Source organism: Magnolia sinica, chromosome 1, assembly GCF_029962835.1.
Source record: "Magnolia sinica isolate HGM2019 chromosome 1, MsV1, whole genome shotgun sequence".
Taxonomy (NCBI): Eukaryota; Viridiplantae; Streptophyta; class Magnoliopsida; order Magnoliales; family Magnoliaceae; genus Magnolia; species Magnolia sinica.
In genome coordinates this window covers 8,807,513-8,829,364 of record NC_080573.1, presented here as the reverse complement: position 1 = coordinate 8,829,364, position 21,852 = coordinate 8,807,513, and the positions used below count along the sequence as shown (strand labels likewise).

At 46.2% G+C, this 21,852-nt stretch overlaps 1 protein-coding gene across 2 annotated transcripts in view; it reads right to left on the bottom strand.

Annotated features, from left to right (window-relative positions):
- The window catches only part of LOC131238839 (probable terpene synthase 2), an 85,748-nt gene that overhangs the window by 44,463 nt on the left and 19,433 nt on the right, over positions 1-21,852 (bottom strand). For both annotated transcript variants that reach the window (XM_058236442.1, XM_058236438.1), the window contains exon 5: positions 1,609-1,747. In XM_058236442.1, coding sequence (XP_058092425.1) covers positions 1,609-1,747 — 139 coding nt within the window. The remainder of the gene's footprint in view (positions 1-1,608; positions 1,748-21,852) is intronic.

Below are 21,852 nucleotides of genomic sequence, written 5' to 3'. Positions count from 1 at the left end.
ATCACCTTGACTTTTGAGCTACCGGTGATGCAGGGAATGTCGTGATGAGGTCCATCACCTTCTTCCTCATGGATAACTACTTTGAATCCACAAAGCTCTCTAGATTTCTCACAGAGTTTCCTTGAACTCACGATAGAGAGAATAGAAATGACTTCTAATAAATTTGAAAATAAATTGATTGATAATAAAATTGAAATTATAAATCTGTAAAGAATAAGCGAAAACCTAGGATGGAGTTTTAGACTCAAACTCCCCATGACTTATTAGTATTTATAGGTGATCAAGATTCCTATAGACTTTAGAGAATTGAGTTTCTGAAAACTCAGGCGACCCTCTCCTTTCGCCACATCCCGAGGGAGGAAAACAGCTCGGCTGATGCTTTGGCGCGAATTGGGAGTTGCTCATAGCAATATTCCTTCTACTAGGTTCTCTCTGACCTTCCGATTGAGATTAGGGGATTAATCCTGCTGGATAAAGCAGGACTGGAGGCCATTAAAAGGCACCCTAGGGCCCTGTAGGGTGTCTTCTTGCAGCTTGGAGTGGCTGGTTTGGTGTCTTCTTTCTTTTCCTTTCTAGTAGATGTTGTTTAGGCGATATAATAGGTGAGGCCTGTTGTTTTTGTCAAGCCCACCTGAAAGTTTGGTTGTACATCCTCTGTTCATATTATCAATGTTATTGGGGTAGGGCCCCTCCTTTTGGAAAAAAAAGAAGAAGAAGAAGAAGATTCCTACTAGACTTCATAGTTTTTGGCCAAAAATAGTAAGTGTTCAATTTGGCCTAACGCCGTTGTTCTCCTAATTTTTCTAATCCTTTTTCATGTTGGGCATGACTCCTACAACTCAAAGGTTCAAAAGTTAAAATAAAATGGGCTTTTGAATGTAGATATGATGAACCGATTTGCGAGATACGACTGTTTTAAGATTCTATTGGTCTTGATTATTTCCACCTCTAATTGGGCCTTCTCTAGTCTATCTTTGCCATAAAAGTGTTCCTGACCTGCTCTACATCAACTGGTCATCCATGTTGTGACCATCAGGTGGATGGTTTTGATATCAAGGAATGTTGGCCACAGTTGGTGGTGGGGGCCATCTACATGTCATATAGGTGTACGGGAATTGGTTTGGATGGATGGGACAGCAAAAGAAGAAAAAATTTGTGTTGATTCCGGGAACCTAAGCATCCGAATGTTATGAATTTCCTCCTGTCCTTCTTGCTTGTTTTCCCACCTGTCATGTTTGGGGTTGGGTTTGCTTGTTTCTGTATAGTTTCAGTTTTGGCCTAAGCATATGATAGGCATGGTCTGTTTCAGATGCCTAAAGAGCATAACCACATTGATTTTCAGGCTATGTGCCATGACATACATGTGGATGCATTCAGGTGGAGATATTTTGATGGGTCATTAGAAATTATTTCTACTTTTATCCTTCGTGAAACTGAGGAAACTCTGTGAGGAGTACTCCGAAGAACTCTGTGGATTTAGAGTAAATTATATCCCCTGAAGAAGACAGTGATCGACTTCATCACGTCCTCCCTGCATTACAGGGCATGCTGGTTTGGTGGGCCGTCCATACGAGAACTTAAAGAGATGTGAAGCTGCATATGTCATACCACTTCTTTCAAGTATGGGATTCGGTAGGATCTTTCTTGTTGAGTTAGCAAACCTTCTATTTTCACTACAGTTTCTAGAAGCGCTTGGAAACACACTTTTATGAACTCTGGCGTCTGGTCCATGGCTCCTGCATCCCACCTGCATTCAAGTAGCATTCATCAAATTATCTTTATTCCATGTGGAATGATTTGGTGTATGGACAATAGAGGGTAGGTGTAGAGAATTCCCTTGCATGTGGAAGACGTGAAAGCTGTAAGGATGTGTACACAACTGTATATACAGCTGTACATTCATCTATGTATGCATATCTCATGTAACTAATGCAAGAAACAACATGCGTAACCGTGAGGGTCAAGGAGATTTACTGCCATGAAGTTTACGAAGTAAAAGATTTCTCTCATGGGGCACGCTCCAGTGGAACTAGACAGATGTGGGACCCATTTGATGTATTCGCACCATCCTATTTACCCATCACATGATGACCTCAAAAAATCCCTAAGGTCGAATAGTCAGCTCAATCCAAAACTGAAGTGAGACAGGCGAAGGACGCATGCCAAGAAGGAACTTAACCTTTAAATCTCACAAGGACACGGTTGAATCGTAAAACAACCTGATGTTGGCCTGAACCTTTATCTGGCCTGGGTGAAGGGTTTACGGTAGGTTTCCCATGTTCTCCGATGTTTTCAATGTATTTGAAATATGGGTTTGTAAATGCTATCGATAGACTACTTGATCACATCGAAATTTTTTTTTTTTTTTTTACCTTATGCTTGGTGGACAGTTTTTGGGATATTTTTCGATCCCATCAAAGGTGGCTTCAATCTCATTGAAAGATCTCAATGGCAGTGGATTTTATCAAAGTCCTATCAACAGGTACACGCCATTTTGCGGAAGTACATATTTTGTTTCTTAATTCGATTGCAACACTATATAAGCAGGTGTAATCATGATTATGGTAGGCTAAGATGTTCCTAAGGCGTTCTAGAGTAGAGCTAGGGTTTTGCAAAGGGATTTTGAGGGTTTTTGGGATATGTAAGTCCATCCATATCTTGTAATTCGTATTTCATAGTAGATTTGTTGTCCCTCTGTGCCATGGTTTTTTTCCGTAAGAGTTTTCGCACATAAATTCGTGTGTTCTCTGTGATGCTCATTTGCATTTAAATCTCTCCTATTTAATTTGAATTTGAATTTTGCTTCTACAATTTCCCAATAAATAGTATCAAAACTAATGTTGGGTTTCAAATTTGAATATGAAACATGTCATCAAAGGGATCAAATGTGAAATATGAAATGGAGAAGTTCATTAGGAAAAATAAATTTTTTTTTATAGAGAAAGGTGGACACATGCCACCAGTGTTGTATTGATGAAGACGTATGTACAACCATTCGGGCGGGGCTACGATTAATAAAATATATATCGGGCCCCGCCTATCATATACCCAGAGCAGAGAAACAAAACTACTGAGAGCCCGGGCGGTTCCAAGTAACAAAAGCCCAAAGCAGAAAGCATATGAAAGATGGGGGTAGACACAAAAGGGATAAGAGCGGTGGGACAACTGGAAAATGGGAACCAAAGTAATCGCTGAGAGGCGACAAGCGAGGGAAGTGGAGGGGAAGCAGAGAGATCGGGGGGGGACGCCTTTCTTAGCCTTGTAATGTCTAACCTGGCCCATCCCTGCTTTGTAGAGAACAATGGACCCTTTAATGAGACGGGGAAGGTCTAAGGAGGAGAGAAACATCCTGTCAGGGGCGCCATTGTTGGCCAGTTGGCAAGCACATCGGCCACGGAATTCCCCTCATGGAAGATGTGAGAAAACCGACGTTAAGGGGCTTGGATATCTGATGAATCGATTACAAGTGGTATCAGAGTTTCTAGCCGCAGGCAGAAGAAAGGCTGGATGCCGCGTCGAAGAGGGCCCGGGACATTAGGAAAAACAACTTAAAACTATGAAATGTGAATATGAGAGGCATTCTAATTCGGCAAAGACTGCAACATGCACTCCTTGGTTTAGAGAAGTGTCCAACGTATATGAGCGATGAAGAGTGATAAGAGTTGGATGAAAGAGAGAAAACCTCGGTCCAACTATGTTTAGAAAATTATGTGCTTTATAATATCCTCAATTGAAAGACCATTGCATGACTTTAGAAGAAGTTAGATAACTTGTACATGACGAAATCATTGTTGAATCGCCTATATCTAAAAAAATTAATTTTATAATTTGAAGATGAAAAAAGGGTCGAATCTTAATGATTACATCAATGTGTTTAATCAGATCAGTTGCAAGTGTAGAAGTGAAGATTGGCAAAGAAGATTAAGTCTTAATTTTGTTGAGCTTTCTTCCAGAGTCTTACTATAGTTTCATAGACATTACATGCCATGATAAAGAGACCATTGATGTTGAGAATGTCATCTCAACACTTCAGTTGAAGGTGTTGGGAAAGAAGGACAGAGGCGCAGGTTCATCTACGAATACATTGATAGGTAGGGAAATAAATTCTGAGCGAGAGAAGGGAAACTCGAAACCATGGTCTAAGTTTAAGGGTAAATGATAGATGAAGTATCGGAACTATAGAAATAAGGGCATAAGAAGAAGGATTGCTGGAATCCTAAAGGCCAAAATAGAGATAAGGTAGATGAAATACTAAAGGAGGCCAATACAACAGAATCGAGTAAGGACGTGGACACTTGTGATATCTTGACCAGATGACATTGCATCGGGATTAATTCACCACATACAATGAGTATGATGGTAACCAAATGTTTATGGACAATGATGTTGCTTATAAGGTTATTAAAATCGGATCAGTTCGCATCAGGATGTTTGGTTGGATGGAACATATACTTACAGATGTGAAACACATTCATAACTTACGGAAGAATCCAATCTCTCTAGGAGCTCTCAAGGCAATTGGGTATAAATTCACCGCTTTTGATCGTGTCCTTAAGGTTTAAAAGGGAGCACTCGTAGTGATAAAGACACAGCGTAGCGGTAACCTTTACAAGTTGATTGAGAATACTATATTAGGTGGAGCTATAATGTCTGTAGTAGAGTCCATATCAGCATGTTTTTGGCACGTACGTCTATGTCATATGAGCGAGCGTAGTATAAAGGTATTTTTTTAATCGTTCTTTTTATTCCTACATTTTCAAAGTGTTGATTTTGATATATATGAGCACTGTATATATAGTAAACAATCAATGTTATCTTTTTAAATATGAAAAGTATGTTAGTAAAGATACTTTGGATTAGTAAGTTCATTTATCTCTTATAATTCATATTTCATAGTAGATTTGTTGTCGCTTTGTACCGTGTCTTTTTCTCGTAAGAATTTTCTATGTAAATTCGTGTTCTTTGTGGTGATTATTTGTGTTTATATCTCTCTTGTTTGATTCAAATTTGTAGTCTTCTTCCGCGATTCCCTAATACCCTTCTAATAAATGGTGGGTATTCCTGATGGGGATTTTCTCCTCATTGCTGGTTTCGATATCATCGATAATTGTCAGATTTTTCACCGCTGGTCGTTGGACAATTTTTGTCCTATTCCGATATCATCGACGAACTTTAGATGATATCAAAGGCTGTCATTGAGAGTGGCTCGATGACATCGATAATTATCAAAAATTTCCACCCTTGGTTGCTAAACAGTTTTGGTCCTGTTTCGATATTATCGAAGGACCTTAGATGATATCGACGGCTGTCATCGAGAAACTGTCGATATCATCGAAAGGTTATGCAGATGCGATTGCTGAAACGCAGATTCTGCGGAAATTGTTTCCTATTTTGATTCTACCTCTTTCTATTTTTATATAAAGGGGTGTATGCGGGATTGAGGTGGATTTCAGGGTTTTCTAAGGTTTCCTAAAAATACTCTAAGAGGGCTTAGGGCTATCAAAGGTGAGAGAGAAAGCTTGTAGAAGAGAGATTCTGCTTATAGAGGTGATCCACTTCGCAGTCCACGTCTCAGCGCTTCTACGTCCTCGTGATTGGTGAGATCTCTCCATTTTTTCTCTTTTTCTATTACTGTGATCAGAGCTAAGTTTATTGAACGGGTAGGATCGGTTTGGAATTATAGAAGGTGGCTCATTAAGGATGATCAGCCTCAATGGTTCTAACTGGACCATATGGAAGGCTAAGAAGGAGGACTTGCTTTATTGCAAGGACCTATATTCTCCAATTTTAGGCATATCAGAAAAATCCAAGGATATATCTAATGATGATTGGAAGAAGTTGGACCGGAAAGCGATGGGGTTTATTAGACAATGGCTAGATGATTCTGTGTTCCACCATGTGTCTACAGAGACCTCAGCCGCTAGCCTATGGCTAAAATTAGAAGGACTGTATGAGAAGAAGACAGCCGGTAATAAGATTTTTCTGATAAGGCGACTTGTGAATCTCAAGTTCAAGGATGGTGGTTCTGTGGCCAAGCACATGAATGAGGTCAGCAATATAGTGAACCAACTCTCCGCTATGAAGATGGTCGTAAATGATGAATTGTATGCTTTGTTATTGCTTAGTTCATTGCCTGAAAGTTGGGAGACATTGGTGGTGTCTCTAAGTAACTCCGCACCAGACGGAAAGATATCCATAGAACAGGTAACCAGTTATCTCTTTAATGAGGAGACAAGCAGGAAGTCTCAGGGGTCTACTCAGTAAGAGGCCCTTGTGACATAGGAACGGGGGAGAGGAAAGAACAGAAAGGGTGGGAAGGCCCGAGATAAATCAAGAGGCAAGTCAAGTACCAGGAAGGATGTTGAATGCTGGAATTGTGGCAAGAAGGGCCACTACAAGCATGAATGTTGTGGTAAGAAGAACGACAAGAAAGGAAAAGGAAAGGAGAAGGAAGATGAATCAGATTCCACTGCGGTCGCTTCAGATGGTGATGTTGTAGTTATTCTTTCAGCAAATTACGATGTATGTCTCACGGCTACGAGTCAGGACACCGACTGGGTGATAAAATCAGAAGCTTCTTTTCATGTGACTCTACGTAGGGACTTCTTCACAAGCTACAACTCAGGTGACTTTGGGACCATGAAGATGGAAAATTCTGGTGTATCAAAGATCGCAGGAGTCGATGATATTTGTGTGAAGACCGATGTGGGCTACACATTGGTTCTCAGGGATGTGAGACACATTCCAAACCTTCGCCTCAACTTGATATTGACGGGAAGGCTGGATGATGATGGCTATGAAAGCCGGTTTGCTGGTTGGCGTTGGAAGCTCATCAAGGGTTCATTGATTGTGGTCAGAGGAAAGAAGTGTTGCGCCCTGTACAAGGCAAGCGTCAGTATGTGCAAGGGTGAGTTGAACGCAGCGGAAGATTCAGTTATTGACATATGGCGCAGGCGTCTAGGCCACATGAGTGAAAAAGGGCTTCAGCTACTAGCGAGGAAGCGGCTCCTTCCAGACGTGACAGGTACACCTCTCAAAACCTGTCTTGATTGTTTATCAAGAAAACAACATAGAGTTTCGTTCATTAAAACTGCTTCTCATGTTAATAAAGTGCATGCATTAGATTTGATTTATTCTGATGTTTGTGGTCCTATGAGGATAAAAACCTTGGGTGGGGCATTATATTTTGTCACTTTTATAGATGATGCATCTAGGAGGGTTTGGGTTTATGCTTTGAAATCTAAGGATGAGGTCTTTGGTGTGTTTAAATTGTTTCATGATATGGTCGAGAGAGAGACAGGTAGATCATTGAAGTGCATCCGCACTAACAATGGTGGTGAATACATTGGCGACTTTCATGAGTACTACAAGTCCTTGGGTATACGGCATGAACAGACGGTTCCCAAGACCCCCCAACATAATGGTGTAGTTGATCGAATGAATCGCACCATTGTTGAGAGAATCAGATGCATGTTATCTCATGCGAAGTTGCCCAAGACGTTCTGGGGAGAAGCAATGCACATGGCGGTGTATTTGATAAACAGGTCTCCATCAGCCCCATTGAATGGAGAAGTACCTGAGAAGGTGTGGACTGGACAGGATCCATCATACAGTCATCTCAGGGTGTTCGGATATAGGGCATCCGTTCACGTACCAAAGGGCAAGAGGTTCAAGCTCGATATGAAGATCAGGCAGTGTGTGTTGTTGGGGTACGGTGATGAAAAATTTGGTTACAGATTGTGGGATCCGACTGAGAAGAAGCTCGTCATGAGCAAAGATGTGGTTTTCTTTGAAAATCAGTGTATAGAAGACATTGGTAAGTTAGAACCAGCCTAGTTCAGGTGAGCTAGAGGACATGGATCCAATTATTCCTCCTGTGGCGCCAGATGACGGGGGAGTATAAAAAGGTACAGAGGACGAGAGAGTTCCTTTAGAAGATGGACCAGGGGAGCAGCCCCCCGTTGATCCATCTGTTGAGCCACAGGTTAGGAGGTCATCTAGGGACAGATAACCATCCAAGAGGTACTCGCCGTATGAGTACATTATGCTCACTGATGGGGGAGATCTAGAAGATTATTCTGAGGCCCTAGTCGACGAACATAAGGGGGAGTGGTTAAAAGCTATGCAAGAGGAGATAGAATCCTTGTATAAGAACCACACCTATGACATGGTGAAATTGCCTAAGGGCAAGAAAGCTTTGAGCAACAAGTGGGTGTTCAGAAAGATGGTTGAGCAGAAAAATTCATAGACGAGGTTCAAGGCCAGACTTATTGTGAAAGGGTTTGGTTAGAGGAAATGTATAGACTTTGAGGAGATATTCTCACCGGTGGTGAAGATGACAGCCATACAGGTGTTGCTTGGGTTGGCGGCGAGCATGGATCTGGAGATAGAGCAGTTAGATGTTAAAACTGCCTTTTTCCATGGTCACCTGGAAGAAGAGATCTATATGCACCAATCAGAGGGGTTTGAAGTCAAGGGTAAGGAGCATATGGTGTGTAGGCTGAGGAAGAGTTTGTATGGGCTGAAACAAGTTTCACGGCAATGGTACAAGAAGTTCGACTCGTTTATGTTGAAGCATGGGTATGATAGAACGGAGTCGGACCACTATGTGTTCACGCGCAAGTTCTCAGATGGTGATTTCTTAGTTCTACTATTATATGTTGATGACATGTTCATCATGTGAAAAGACATAAAGAAGATCGACAGGCTGAATAGGAGTTAGGCGAGTCGTTTGCGATGAAATACTTGGGCCCGGCTAAACAGATCCTAGGAATGGAGATAACCTATGACAGAAGCAGCAGGAAGCTTTGGCTGTCACAAGAGTGATATATTGAGAAAGTCTCAAAGCGGTTCAATATGAAGCAGCGAAGCTGGTCAGTACTCCACTGGATGGTCACTTCAGATTGAGCGACAGACAGTGTCTCAAGACAAAGGCAGAGGTGGAAGAGATGCAGAAGATACCCTACGTGTCAGCAGTAGGAAGTTTGATGTATGCTATGGAATGTACACGCCCAGACATAACATATGCGGTGGGTGTTGTCAGCCGGTATCTTGCCAATCCTGGTAAAGAGCATTGGGCAGCGGTGAAATAGATACTGCGGTATCTAAGAGGCTCATCCAGGTTGAGCCTATACTATAGTGACGGAAAACCTGTGTTAGAGGGTTACACAGATGTAATTATGACAGGTGACATAGACTCCAAGAAGTCTACATCGGGGTTCATGTTCACGTTTGTAAGGGGAACGGTTTCTTGGCAGAGCAAGCTACAGAAGGTCGTAGCATTGTCGACGACAGAGGCTGAGTATATTGCAGTCACAGACGCATGTAAAGAGATGCTTTGGATGAAGAGGTTCCTACATGAACTTAGCTTGAAGCAGGAGCAGCACGTGGTCTATTGCAATAGTTAAAGTGCTATACACTTGAGCAAGAATCCAAGTCAGCACTCCAAGTCAAAGCACATAGAGATTTGGTATCACTGGATCAGGGATACTTTGGAACAGAAGGTGTCACGCCCCAAACTCGGAGACCGGACTCACAAAATTCCCGATCGCCGAATCTGGCGCCGACAGCCTCCGTAGAACCCCATTCTCGGCTCCCAGCGCCCATTCGCCAGATTCCGATCCTGGGATGCTATAAGGAGAATTTTCAACATCAGTTTAATTCGTAATAAGCATAACCAAAGGCATAACCCACACACAACAACCAAAAACTCCATCACATTTCCACTATAATAAAAAACTCTACAAGTACAATGAGCATAAGGAAAATACAATGAAGATGAACAAAACTCCAAAAATGATCTGCCACGCGCCTAAGCCTCAGCGCTGCTGCGATCCAACGTCACCTGCACGCAACAGTCGTGCATAAGCTTATAGAAAGCTTAGAGGGTGGTGAAAGTGTATGCTCAAGGTGGTAATGCAGCTATACAGTATCAGAGTAATGCGGAACATGCTGATGAATGCTAAGAATCCCACTAGCCGTACCAAGGCCATGCAATGCGAAATGCAAGTCAAGCATACAAATCCTCATCTAAGTCCACCTGTCAATACGGCTCAAATCTGGAATATCACCGGGGTCTAGTACACTCCAAGCCAGATTGCCGCCCCATCGCGCGCAATAAGGTGAGTGGAAAAGACCTCACTATCCGCCTGCCAATATCGGGCTCGGCTCGTCAATAGCGGACCCATTCCTCGAGCTGGTCAGACTCAGCCTAGCATTGCCCCCTACTCTCGGGCGGGTAAGGCCGCACCCCCTTCCAACCGACTACGACACAGTGGAAAGCGCAACCGTCTGGTAATCGGCACTCAGCGCTCATGCATCCACTCGGTCTAGACATTGGAGCAACCTCCTGGTACCATAAGGGTTTAGGGACTTTCACCCAGGGATATCTATCACACCCCATGTAGAACAGTATTTTCGGTATCCAATCCTGCCAACCACGATACGTCTGTGGAGGCTACGGCCCTGATGTCGCTAGGGCATACAGTAACCATATCACACAATGCGAATGCATGAATCACACTATCCAGTCATGCAGCAATCCTGCGCGTATCGTGCGCTCATGTAGGGCAACACCCCTTGTACGGGAGCCCCTAAACCATCTGCCCGAAGGCATATACTATGATCAGGCATTTCTCATATCAAGCATACGTATGATGCATATGATTATGAATAATGGAATTAAATATGTTATATGGGATGGATGATAATCATAACAAGGATGGGCCTAGACTGCCTATATATCAGGTGTACGAGCCTAACAATGGGCCCTAGGGAAAGTCATAATGCGGACATTTAACCACACTATACTTGCAATGTGGACGTCAAACCACCATTGCTCCCAAGGCATGACTGTCATAAATATCATTACATGAATCATGTTGGGACTGCACATTGCAATGAACCTTAGGTATATCTCATTGGGCCTTCAATACATCAAATGGGCCGTATCTCATGGGCCTTATATTCATTAAGTGGGCCACATCAATGGGCCGCATCAATGGGCCTTATGTTCATTACAATGGGCTATAACTCGTGGGCCTTAGAGTGCATCAAATGGGCCTGCTCACATGGGCCTTGTATGTATCAAATGGGCCTTGCCAATTGGGCCCCATACATGTATCAAATGGGCCTACTCACATGGGCCTTATATTTATCAAATGGGCCTCGACAATTGGGCCCCATATGCACATCAAATGGGCCTCAACTTATAGGTCCTAGTACATCTTGACGGGCCTTAACCCATGGGCCCCTAACACATCAAATGGGCCTCGACCCATGAGCCCAAAACACACCAAATGGGCCTCGACCCATGAGCCTTACATGTAATCAAAGTGGGCCTCAATCACGGGCCAAAATAATTGAGATGGGCCTCCCTCCATCATTATATTAAATATAATATAATATATAATATATATGTAGTGCATATAATATTATATATAATATAATATTTTATATACATATAAATATACACATATATATATATATATACACACGCACGCACCCAGCACGCACGCACCCACACCCATCACAGTGGGCTCCACCGTCCAGGCGGACGGTGGAGATAAAACACTTACATCACTGTGGGCTCCATGTGGGGCCCACCATAATGTTTAGATGCCATCCAACCCGCTGATAAGGTCACATGGGCCCAGTTGAAGGGTGAGAACAAATCTCACCCTGATCCAAAACTTCTGTGGACCCCAAAAGGGTTTCAAAGGTAGAAGTCTAACCCCACTGTTTCCTACGGTGTGGGCCACCTGAGTCTTGGATCAAGCTGATTTTTGGGGAGTGATTCACTGAAGTTAGGGCCCACTGTATGGATGGATTAGATGACAAATAAACATCAATGTGGGGCCCACAGCTACAGTCGTGATTGGCTGTACGATGGCCAAGCCGTCTTTTTTTTTTTTTTTTTTTTTTTTTGAAAAATCTGAGGTTTTTACCAGTGGGGTCCACATCTAGATGATCTACTCCGTCCGACGGCCTTTCATAGCTCCTGCCAAGCGAAACAAGCCCAATATTGGGCCTGTTTCGGCGTATAGAAACAACAGGGAATGATTCAATGGTGAAAACTACCATTTGCTATGGTATGGCCCGCCCGAAGGTCTGATTGATCCCATCTTTCGGGTCAACGCCTAAAAAGGGCTTGGGAAAGGAATGGATGGTGTGGATTTAATACATACATCAAGGTGGGGCCTACATGAATGGACCACCCCAAAACTTTGGAAAAGTTGATATTTGTGTTTTCTTTCCAGCAACGTCCAGCGTCCCTGGACGCTGGACTTTCCATATACGTAGGTGGTGGGCCCTGCTGCAAATGGTTTGGATAAAATGCCTACCTCATGGCGGGGTCCATTCAAGTGGGCCATACAATCTCATTATCATCACCCAAAAAAATAAAATAAAATAAAATAAAATATAAAAAGGAGAGAGATAGAGAGTGAGGCCCGCGTGATGGAGGGACCCCGACACTATGGGCCCTCCCTTGCACTAAATCATACATCAAGTGGATCCCATTACATGTGGGGTCCATGGAATTGAAATCCAACGGTGGAGATCCTTTCTCCACTAAAATAAATGGTCTAGATGACCTTAAGCATACAAGGAAATAAACATCATGATGGGGTCCATGGAGAATGGCCCCATCATGGAATGATCATGATGATCCAAGTGGGCCATCGGCCACATCTTAAGGTCCAAAGTGAGATCCAAACCATTGATCGGTTGGCCTCACTTGGCCCAACTTAAAAACATCAAAATCTACCCTATAAAAACACCCACCACTTGATCTTCTTGCTCCCTTGGCTTCCTTAGCTCCTTGAGCTTCTCTTTAATGGAGGAAGATGAAAAATGGATGGTTGAGATGAGAGATCTAAGGGTGGGGAGGTGGGCCACACATGAAGCTTGAGAGAAATGGGAGAGGGTCTCATACGTATGGATTTTTGCTTAAGGGAGGGTTTGAAAATGAGAGAGACTTGTAAGGGAGAGAGAGAGAGAGAGAGAATGATGGGTGATGGAGTGATGGATGGGAGAGAGAGGGATGGGTGTGTAAGAACTTTTGGACTTTTTTGGCTAAAGGTGTAAGAAAAGCATGGGTTGTGTAAGAGCTTTTTGACTTTGGGGGTTGCTTGGGAAATGGTGAAAGTTGATGTGTACTTAACATGATGGGATTGATGGGATTGATTGATTGATGTGACACCTCGTAGAGATTCTCTCGGGATTCGCACGCGCGGCGTTTTCTCGCACCGAACGCTGGCCTACAACTCCCGACCAGAGCATCGCATCAGCGCGCGAGTCGCGGCATCGGAACCGCGGCGACGATGCGGTGGCTAAGGTATAAGTCCTGAGTTGAATCGACTCGGGTTGTCGGCACGAGAATCCAGGTCACGCGTAAATACCAGTTAAGGGTCGAAGGTTGCCGGAATTCGACCGGGAAGACCGCGGAAGCCTATGGAACGGTACGGTCTAGGATACGGGGCTTACAGCTCTCCCCTCCTAATAGAAATTTCGTCCTCAAAATTTACACAATCATCGCAACTAGGCAGAACTCAAGAGGGAGAAGAAACATAACATCACTATATAAAATCAGAGATAACATACAACATGCAACACAATCAATCATCAAAAAGATGGGGATAACGCTCTCAAATCTCAGACTCACGCTCCCAAGAAGCCTCATCAACAGAATGGTGACCCCACTGAACCTTCACCAACGGAATGACCTTAGTCCGGAGGACCTGCTCCTTCTGATCAAGGATACAGACTGGCTGCACAATATAGGAAGCGTCCTCACGAACCTCTAACGGCTGCCAATCGATAACAGGAACGATGTCTGACCCACACTTCCTCAACATGGAGACATGAAAAACGTTGTGGACGCCAGACAACTGAGATGGCAAGGCAAGCCGATAGGCCACGGCGCCAACGCGCCCAGTGATCTCAAAAGGTCCTATGAACCTCGGGGCAAGCTTGCCCTTCGCTCTAAATCGAACTACGCCCTTCATGGGCGAGACCTTGAGATACACATGGTCCCCTACATCAAACTCCAAGGGACGACGCCGACGATCAGCAAAACTCTTCTGCCGGCTCTGAGCTGTGCGCATCCTCTGCCTGATGATATCAATAGCTTCTGATGTCTCCTGCACAAGCTCGGGACCTAAGAGACGACGCTCTCCAACCTCGGTCCAACAACTCGGTGATCTGCATGGTCTGCCATATAGTGCCTCAAAAGGAGCCATGCCGATGGTCGCCTGATAGCTATTATTGTATGAGAACTCAGCCAATCGCAGATGCTCATCCCAGCTACCCCCGAAATCAATCGCGCAGGCCCGAAGCATATCCTCAAGGATCTGGTTGACCCTCTTGGTCTGGCCATCGGTCTGCGGATGGTACGCGGTGCTGAGCTGCAAATCAGAACCCATCGCTCTCTGGAAGCTCCCCCAAAACTGAGACGTGAACCTCGGGTCTCGGTCAGAAACGATCGAGACTGGAACGCCATGCAGTCTCACGATATTCTCGATGAATAATCTCGTAAGCCGGTCCAAAGGCCAAGTCGCACGTATCGCAATAAAATGTGCCGACTTCGTCAGTCGATCAACGACAACCCAGATGGTGTCATGACCGCGCTGAGTCCTCGACAAGCTCATAATGAAATCTGTCGACACGTGCTCCTACTTCCACATCGGGACACTCAACGGCTGCAATAGACCAGGGGGTCTCTGATGATCGGCCTTGACACGCTGGCACGTGTCACACTCGGCCACAAAGCTGGCGATCTGGCGCTTCATCCCCGCCCAAAAATACTGTCGCCTCATGTCATGGTACATCTTCGTCGAGCCAGGATGGATAGAAAACCGCGATCGATGTGCCTCGGTCATAAGATCTCGGCGTAGCTCAGGAATATCCGGGACACATAATCGGCCTCTGAAGCGAAGTCCACCATCTGTACCAATCGCTAATCGTCGACTCTCGAGATCTGCATCGCTCGGTAATCCCGTAACGACTCGTGTCGAGCCTCGATCACCCTTGCGACTTGATAGTGTTGAATCGACATGCTCGATTACTGCATAATAGTAGTCTGCAAGCCTAACTCAAAGTCTTACTCTGCTATATCCTCGAGCATCCGCCACTCCCGAATCATCATATGCGCCACCAGCCTCTTAACTGACGGCTGAAGGCATCCGCCACCACGTTCGCCTTACCCGGGTGGTACCGGAGATCGAAATCATAGTCCTTCAGAGCTCCATCCAACGCCTTTCTCATGTTCAACTCAGACCGCGAGAAGAGGTACTTCAAGCTCTTGTGGTCGAAAAGAGCTCGAACCTAACCCCATAGAGATAGTGTCTCCACACCTTCGGTGCGAAGACAGCTGCAGCCAACTCTAAATCATGCGTGGGGTAGTTCAGGCTCATGGACCTTGAGTGGCGAGACGGAAGACCTCAAAATGCCGTGCTGCATCAGGACAGACCCAAACCAATATGCGAGGCATCGGTGAATACAATAAATCCGTCACTCCCGAGGGAAGAGTGAGGACAGGAGCGACGTCGACGGTCCTTTAACTCCATAAATGCTCGCTCGCAGCGTCACTCCAAATAAACTCTGCGCCCTTCCGGTTCAACCTCAACAGGGCTGCAATACGAGAGAAGCCCTCAATGAAACGCCGATAGTAGCCCGCTAAACCAAGGAAACTACGGATCTCGGACGCAGTCGTGGGCTGGTCCCACTGACGCACTGCCTCAACCTTCGAGGGGTCCACTGCGACACCCTCCCTCGTCACCACGTGACCGAGGAACTTCACCTCCTCCTGCCAAAACTCGCACTTCTCCAGCTTCGCATACAACTGGTGTGCGCGGAGGGTCTGCAATGTAACCTCCAAATGCTGCTCATGCTCCTCACGAGTCCTCGAATAAATCAGAATGTCGTCGATGAAGACTACAACAAACTGATCGAGATACGGACGGAAGACCTCGTTCATCAACTGCATGAACACTGCTGGCGCATTGGTCAGTCCGAAGGACATGACCTGAAACTCGAAATGACCATAACGTGTCCTGAATGCTGTCTTCGGAATGTCCTCCTCTCGGACCCGAATCTGATGATAACCGGAACGCAAATCAATCTTCGAAAAGAACTGTGCACCCTGCAGCTAATCAAACAAATCATCAATCCTCGGGAGCGGGTACTTGTTCTTGATCGTGACCTTGTTGAGCTCGCGGTAATCTACGTAGAGCCTCAACGAGCCATCCTTCTTCTTCACAAAGAGTACCGGTGCTCCCGACGATGAATTGCTCGGACGGATAAAGCCCAACTCGCGCAACTCGTCCAACTGCTTCTGCAGTTTTCACAATTCCAATGGTGCCATACGATACGGGGCCTTTGAAATAGGCGCAGTACCGGGCACGAGATCAATCTGAAACTCGGTGAGTCGACGAGGCGGTAATCCCGGAATCTCCTGAAATACATCGGGAAAATCGCAAACCACAGGCAACTGGTCTACACTCACCGCTATGGGCTCCTCTAAGGCACAAGACATCAAACAAGACAACGGCTCTCCTCTGGGCTCAGCAATGAACTGGAACTGCGGCAAGCCAGGTATACAAAACGTGACTGTCCTCGCGGAACAATCCAATATGGCGTGGTACTCAGCAAGCCAATCCATGCCCAGGATGACATCAAACTCGGACATAGGCAAAGCAAACAGGTCGGCAGGCAAAAACATATCCCCAACCAAAACGGGGCAAGACAAGCAAAATCGGCCCAACACTGCAGTCTTCCCCAAGGGAGTCGATACTGTCAACCCCTCACGAGCAGACTCCAATGGCAAACCAGTCGATCGGCAAAAACTCTCAGCCACAAAAGAATGCGATGCACCAGAATCAAACAACACACGTGCAATGCATGCAGATACTGGAAGTATACCCTCAACGACTCCTCCAGATGACTGAGGATCCTGCTGGGCTGCATAGAATCGAGCCTGAGCCGGCTGGGGAGGTGCCTGTCCCCTCTGAGCGTGCTGCTGCTGCTGGGGTCGCTGAGGCGGTCGAAACTGCTGCCTCTGCTGCTGCGGCCTCGGAGGCTGGTGCTGATGCTGCTGCTGAGGTGGCCTCGGTGGTGGGGGCTGCTGTCGCTGCTGCTGTGGGGGCCTCTGCTGCTGCTGTGGGGGTCTCTGCTGCTGCTGCGGTGGTGGAGGCTGCTGTGGACCTCTCTGCTGCTGCTGCTGCTGCTGGGGACGAGGACACTCCCACATACGGTGTCCTGCCGCACCGCACCTAAAACAAGTGCCAGTGAACTGTCTCGGAGGTGGTGGTGGAGGTGGTGCTGGCGCTCGGAAGGCTGGGCGACCTGTGCGCATCTGCTGAGGTCGACCCTGCTGCGTATCACTGGAAGGAGCCTGCCTCTTCCGGTCCCTCCTCTGACCGCGATCAGACTGAGAACTGTCCCACTCAGCCTCAAAAATCTGGGCCTTCCGCACCACTTCCTCGAATGTAGGGAGCTCGTGCCCAATAACACGGCCTCGAAGACCGTAACGTAAGCCACCCTCAAATCGGCGGGCTCTCCGCTCCTCATCATCCACTAAATATGGTGCAAATCTTGACAGTGCTATAAAACAAGCGGCATACTGAGCCACTGTCATATCGCCCTGCACCAAGGCCTCAAACTCCAACGCTCGCTGACGTCGGATGTGATCGGGAAAATACTGTCGGTCAAACCGATCCACAAAATCCTCCCAAGTCCAAACAAAATCAGTGCCCGCTGCTCGAGAGACTGACATCCACCAGTGCTCAGCCTCACCATGAAGGAGAAATACGGCTAATCGGACTCGCCGCTCGGTCGCGCATCCCATCGTCTCAAATATCTTCTCTACGTCGGCGCGCCATCTCTCAGCCACGGTCGGGTCTGGCTCACCCTGGAAATGCGGGGGATCGAGGCGTCGGAACTCTCGAAGGAGGGCACTCGAGCGCTCCTGCTCTGCCTGTGCTGGTGAAACGACTGGGGGTCTGCCCTGCCCCTGAAGTGCGCCTGCAGCATCTGCTGTAACTGGGAAGCACTCACAGATACGGTAGGCTCCGCACCAGTCTCTGGTGGAGGAGCTGCACCCATAGGCTGGGCAGCATGAATCCCTGGTAGAGGAGCGGCATCCTCACGCTGGGCAGTAGGGGTCTCGGATGGTGGAGTAGGAATCGTAGGTGGTAGTGCGGGAGCCGCAGGTGGTGGAGCCGGAGTCTCAGGTGGTGGTGCGGGAGTCGATCGGGTCACTCTCCTGCGCGCCATGTCCTACAGGAAAGAGCGAAGGTGCCTATCAACTTTGAAAACTCTCGAAGGCACACTCGTTAAGGGTCGGTAATAAAAGATCGCTAGGCTATCCGAACTTAGGACTTAAATCATTCATAGCAGACATGTAATGTTGTTTTTGGTTATTCCCGAGTTATGCTCTGATACCAACTTCTGTCACGCCCCAAACTCGGAGACCGGGCTCACAAAATTCCCGATCGCCGAATCTGGCGCCGACAGCCTCCGTAGAACCCCATTCTCGGCTCCCAGCGTCCATTCGCCAGATTTCGATCCTGGGATGCTACAAGGAGGATTTTCAACATCAGTTTAATTCGTAATAAGCATAACCAAAGGCATAACCCACACACAACAACCAAAAACTCCATCACATTTCCACTATAATAAAAAACTTTACAAGTACAATGAGCATAAGGGAAATACAATGAAGATGAACAAAACTCCAAAAATGATCTGCCACGCGCCTAAGCCTCAGCGCTGCTGCGATCCAACGTCACCTGCACGCAACAGTCGTGCATAAGCTTATAGAAAGCTTAGAGGGTGGTGAAAGTGTATGCTCAAGGTGGTAATGCAGCTATACATTATCAGAGTAATGCGGAACATGCTGATGAATGCTAAGAATCCCACTAGCCGTACCAAGGCCATGGAATGCGAAATGCAAGTCAAGCATACAAATCCTCATCTAAGTCCACCTGTCAATACGGCTCAAATCTGGAATATCACCGGGGTCTAGTACACTCCAAGCCAGATTGCCGCCCCATCGCGCGCAATAAGGTGAGTGGAAAAGACCTCACTATCCGCCTGTCAATATCGGGCTCGGCTCGTCAATAGCGGACCCATTCCTCGAGCTGGGTCACTCAACCTAGCATTGCCCCTACTCTCGGGCGGGTAAGGCCGCACCCCCTTCCAACCGACTACGACACGGTGGAAAGCGCAACCGTCGTAATCGGCACTCGCGCTCATGCATCCACTCGGTCCTAGACATTGGAGCAACCTCATGGTACCATAAGGGTTTAGGGACTTTCACCCAGGGATATCTATCGCACCCCATGTAGAACAGTATTTTCGGTATCCAATCCTGCCAACCACGATACGTCTGTGGAGGCTACGGCCCTGATGTCGCTAGGGCATACAGTAACCATATCACACAATGCGAATGCATGAATCACACTATCCAGTCATGCAGCAATCCTGCGCGTATCGTGCGCTCATGTAGGGCAACACCCCTTGTACGGGAGCCCATAATCTGCCCGAAGGCATATACTATGATCAGGCATTTCTCATATCAAGCATACGTATGATGCATATGATTATGAATAATGGAATTAAATATGTTATATGGGATGGATGATAATCATAACAAGGATGGGCCTAGACTGCCTATATATCAGGTGTACGAGCCTAACAATGGGCCCTAGGGAAAGTCATAATGCGGACATTTAACCACACTATACTTGCAATGTGGACGTCAAACCACCATTGCTCCCAAGGCATGACTGTCATAAATATCATTACATGAATCATGTTGGGACTGCACATTGCAATGAACCTTAGGTATATCTCATTGGGCCTTCAATACATCAAATGGGCCGTATCTCATGGGCCTTATATTCATTAAGTGGGCCACATCAATGGGCCGCATCAATGGGCCTTATGTTCATTACAATGGGCTATAACTCGTGGGCCTTAGAGTGCATCAAATGGGCCTGCTCACATGGGCCTTGTATGTATCAAATGGGCCTTGCCAATTGGGCCCCATACATGTATCAAATGGGCCTACTCACATGGGCCTTATATTTATCAAATGGGCCTCGACAATTGGGCCCCATATGCACATCAAATGGGCCTCAACTTATAGGTCCTAGTACATCTTGACGGGCCTTAACCCATGGGCCCCTAACACATCAAATGGGCCTCGACCCATGAGCCCAAAACACACCAAATGGGCCTCGACCCATGAGCCTTACATGTAATCAAAGTGGGCCTCAATCACGGGCCAAAATAATTGAGATGGGCCTCCCTCCATCATTATATTAAATATAATATAATATATAATATATATGTAGTGCATATAATATTATATATAATATAATATTTTATATACATATAAATATACACATATATATATATATATACACACGCACGCACCCAGCACGCACGCACCCACACCCATCACAGTGGGCTCCACCGTCCAGGCGGACGGTGGAGATAAAACACTTACATCACTGTGGGCTCCATGTGGGGCCCACCATAATGTTTAGATGCCATCCAACCCGCTGATAAGGTCACATGGGCCCAGTTGAAGGGTGAGAACAAATCTCACCCTGATCCAAAACTTCTGTGGACCCCAAAAGGGTTTCAAAGGTAGAAGTCTAACCCCACTGTTTCCTACAGTGTGGGCCACCTGAGTCTTGGATCAAGCTGATTTTTGGGGAGTGATTCACTGAAGTTAGGGTTGGCTGTACGACGGCCAAGCCGTCCGCCCGCTGCAATGCGCAGGCAGCGCTGCTGCGTTACTGACACAGCAGCAGCAGCTGCGGCTGCTTAGTTAATTTTTTTTTTTTTTTTTTTGATAAATCTGAGGTTTTTACCAGTGGGGTCCACATCTAGATGATCTACTCCGTCCGACGGCCTTTCATAGCTCCTGCCAAGCGAAACAAGCCCAATATTGGGCCTGTTTCGGCGTATAGAAACAACAGGGAATGATTCAATGGTAAAAACTACCATTTGCTATGGTATGGCCTGCCCGAAGGTCTGATTGATCCCATCTTTCCTGTCAACGCCTAAAAAGGGCTTGGGAAAGGAATGGATGGTGTGGATTTAATACATACATCAAGGTGGGGCCTACATGAATGGACCACCCCAAAACTTTGGAAAAGTTGATATTTGTGTTTTCTTTCCAGCAACGTCCAGCGTCCCTGGACGCTGGACTTTCCATATACGTAGGTGGTGGGCCCTGCTGCAAATGGTTTGGATAAAATGCCTACCTCATGGCGGGGTCCATTCAAGTGGGCCATACAATCTCATTATCATCACCCAAAAAATATATATATATAAAAAGGAGAGAGATAGAGAGTGAGGCCCGCGTGATGGAGGGACCCCGGCACTATGGGCCCTCCCTTGCACTAAATCATACATCAAGTGGATCCCATTACATGTGGGGTCCATGGAATTGAAATCCAACGGTGGAGATCCTTTCTCCACTAAAATAAATGGTCTAGATGACCTTAAGCATACAAGGAAATAAACATCATGATGGGGTCCATGGAGAATGGCCCCATCATGGAATGATCATGATGATCCAAGTGGGCCATCGGCCACATCTTAAGGTCCAAAGTGAGATCCAAACCATTGATCGGTTGGCCTCACTTGGCCCAACTTAAAAACATCAAAATCTACCCTATAAAAACACCCACCACTTGATCTTCTTGCTCCCTTGGCTTCCTTAGCTCCTTGAGCTTCTCTTTAATGGAGGAAGATGAAAAATGGATGGTTGAGATGAGAGATCTAAGGGTGGGGAGGTGGGCCACACATGAAGCTTGAGAGAAATGGGAGAGGGTC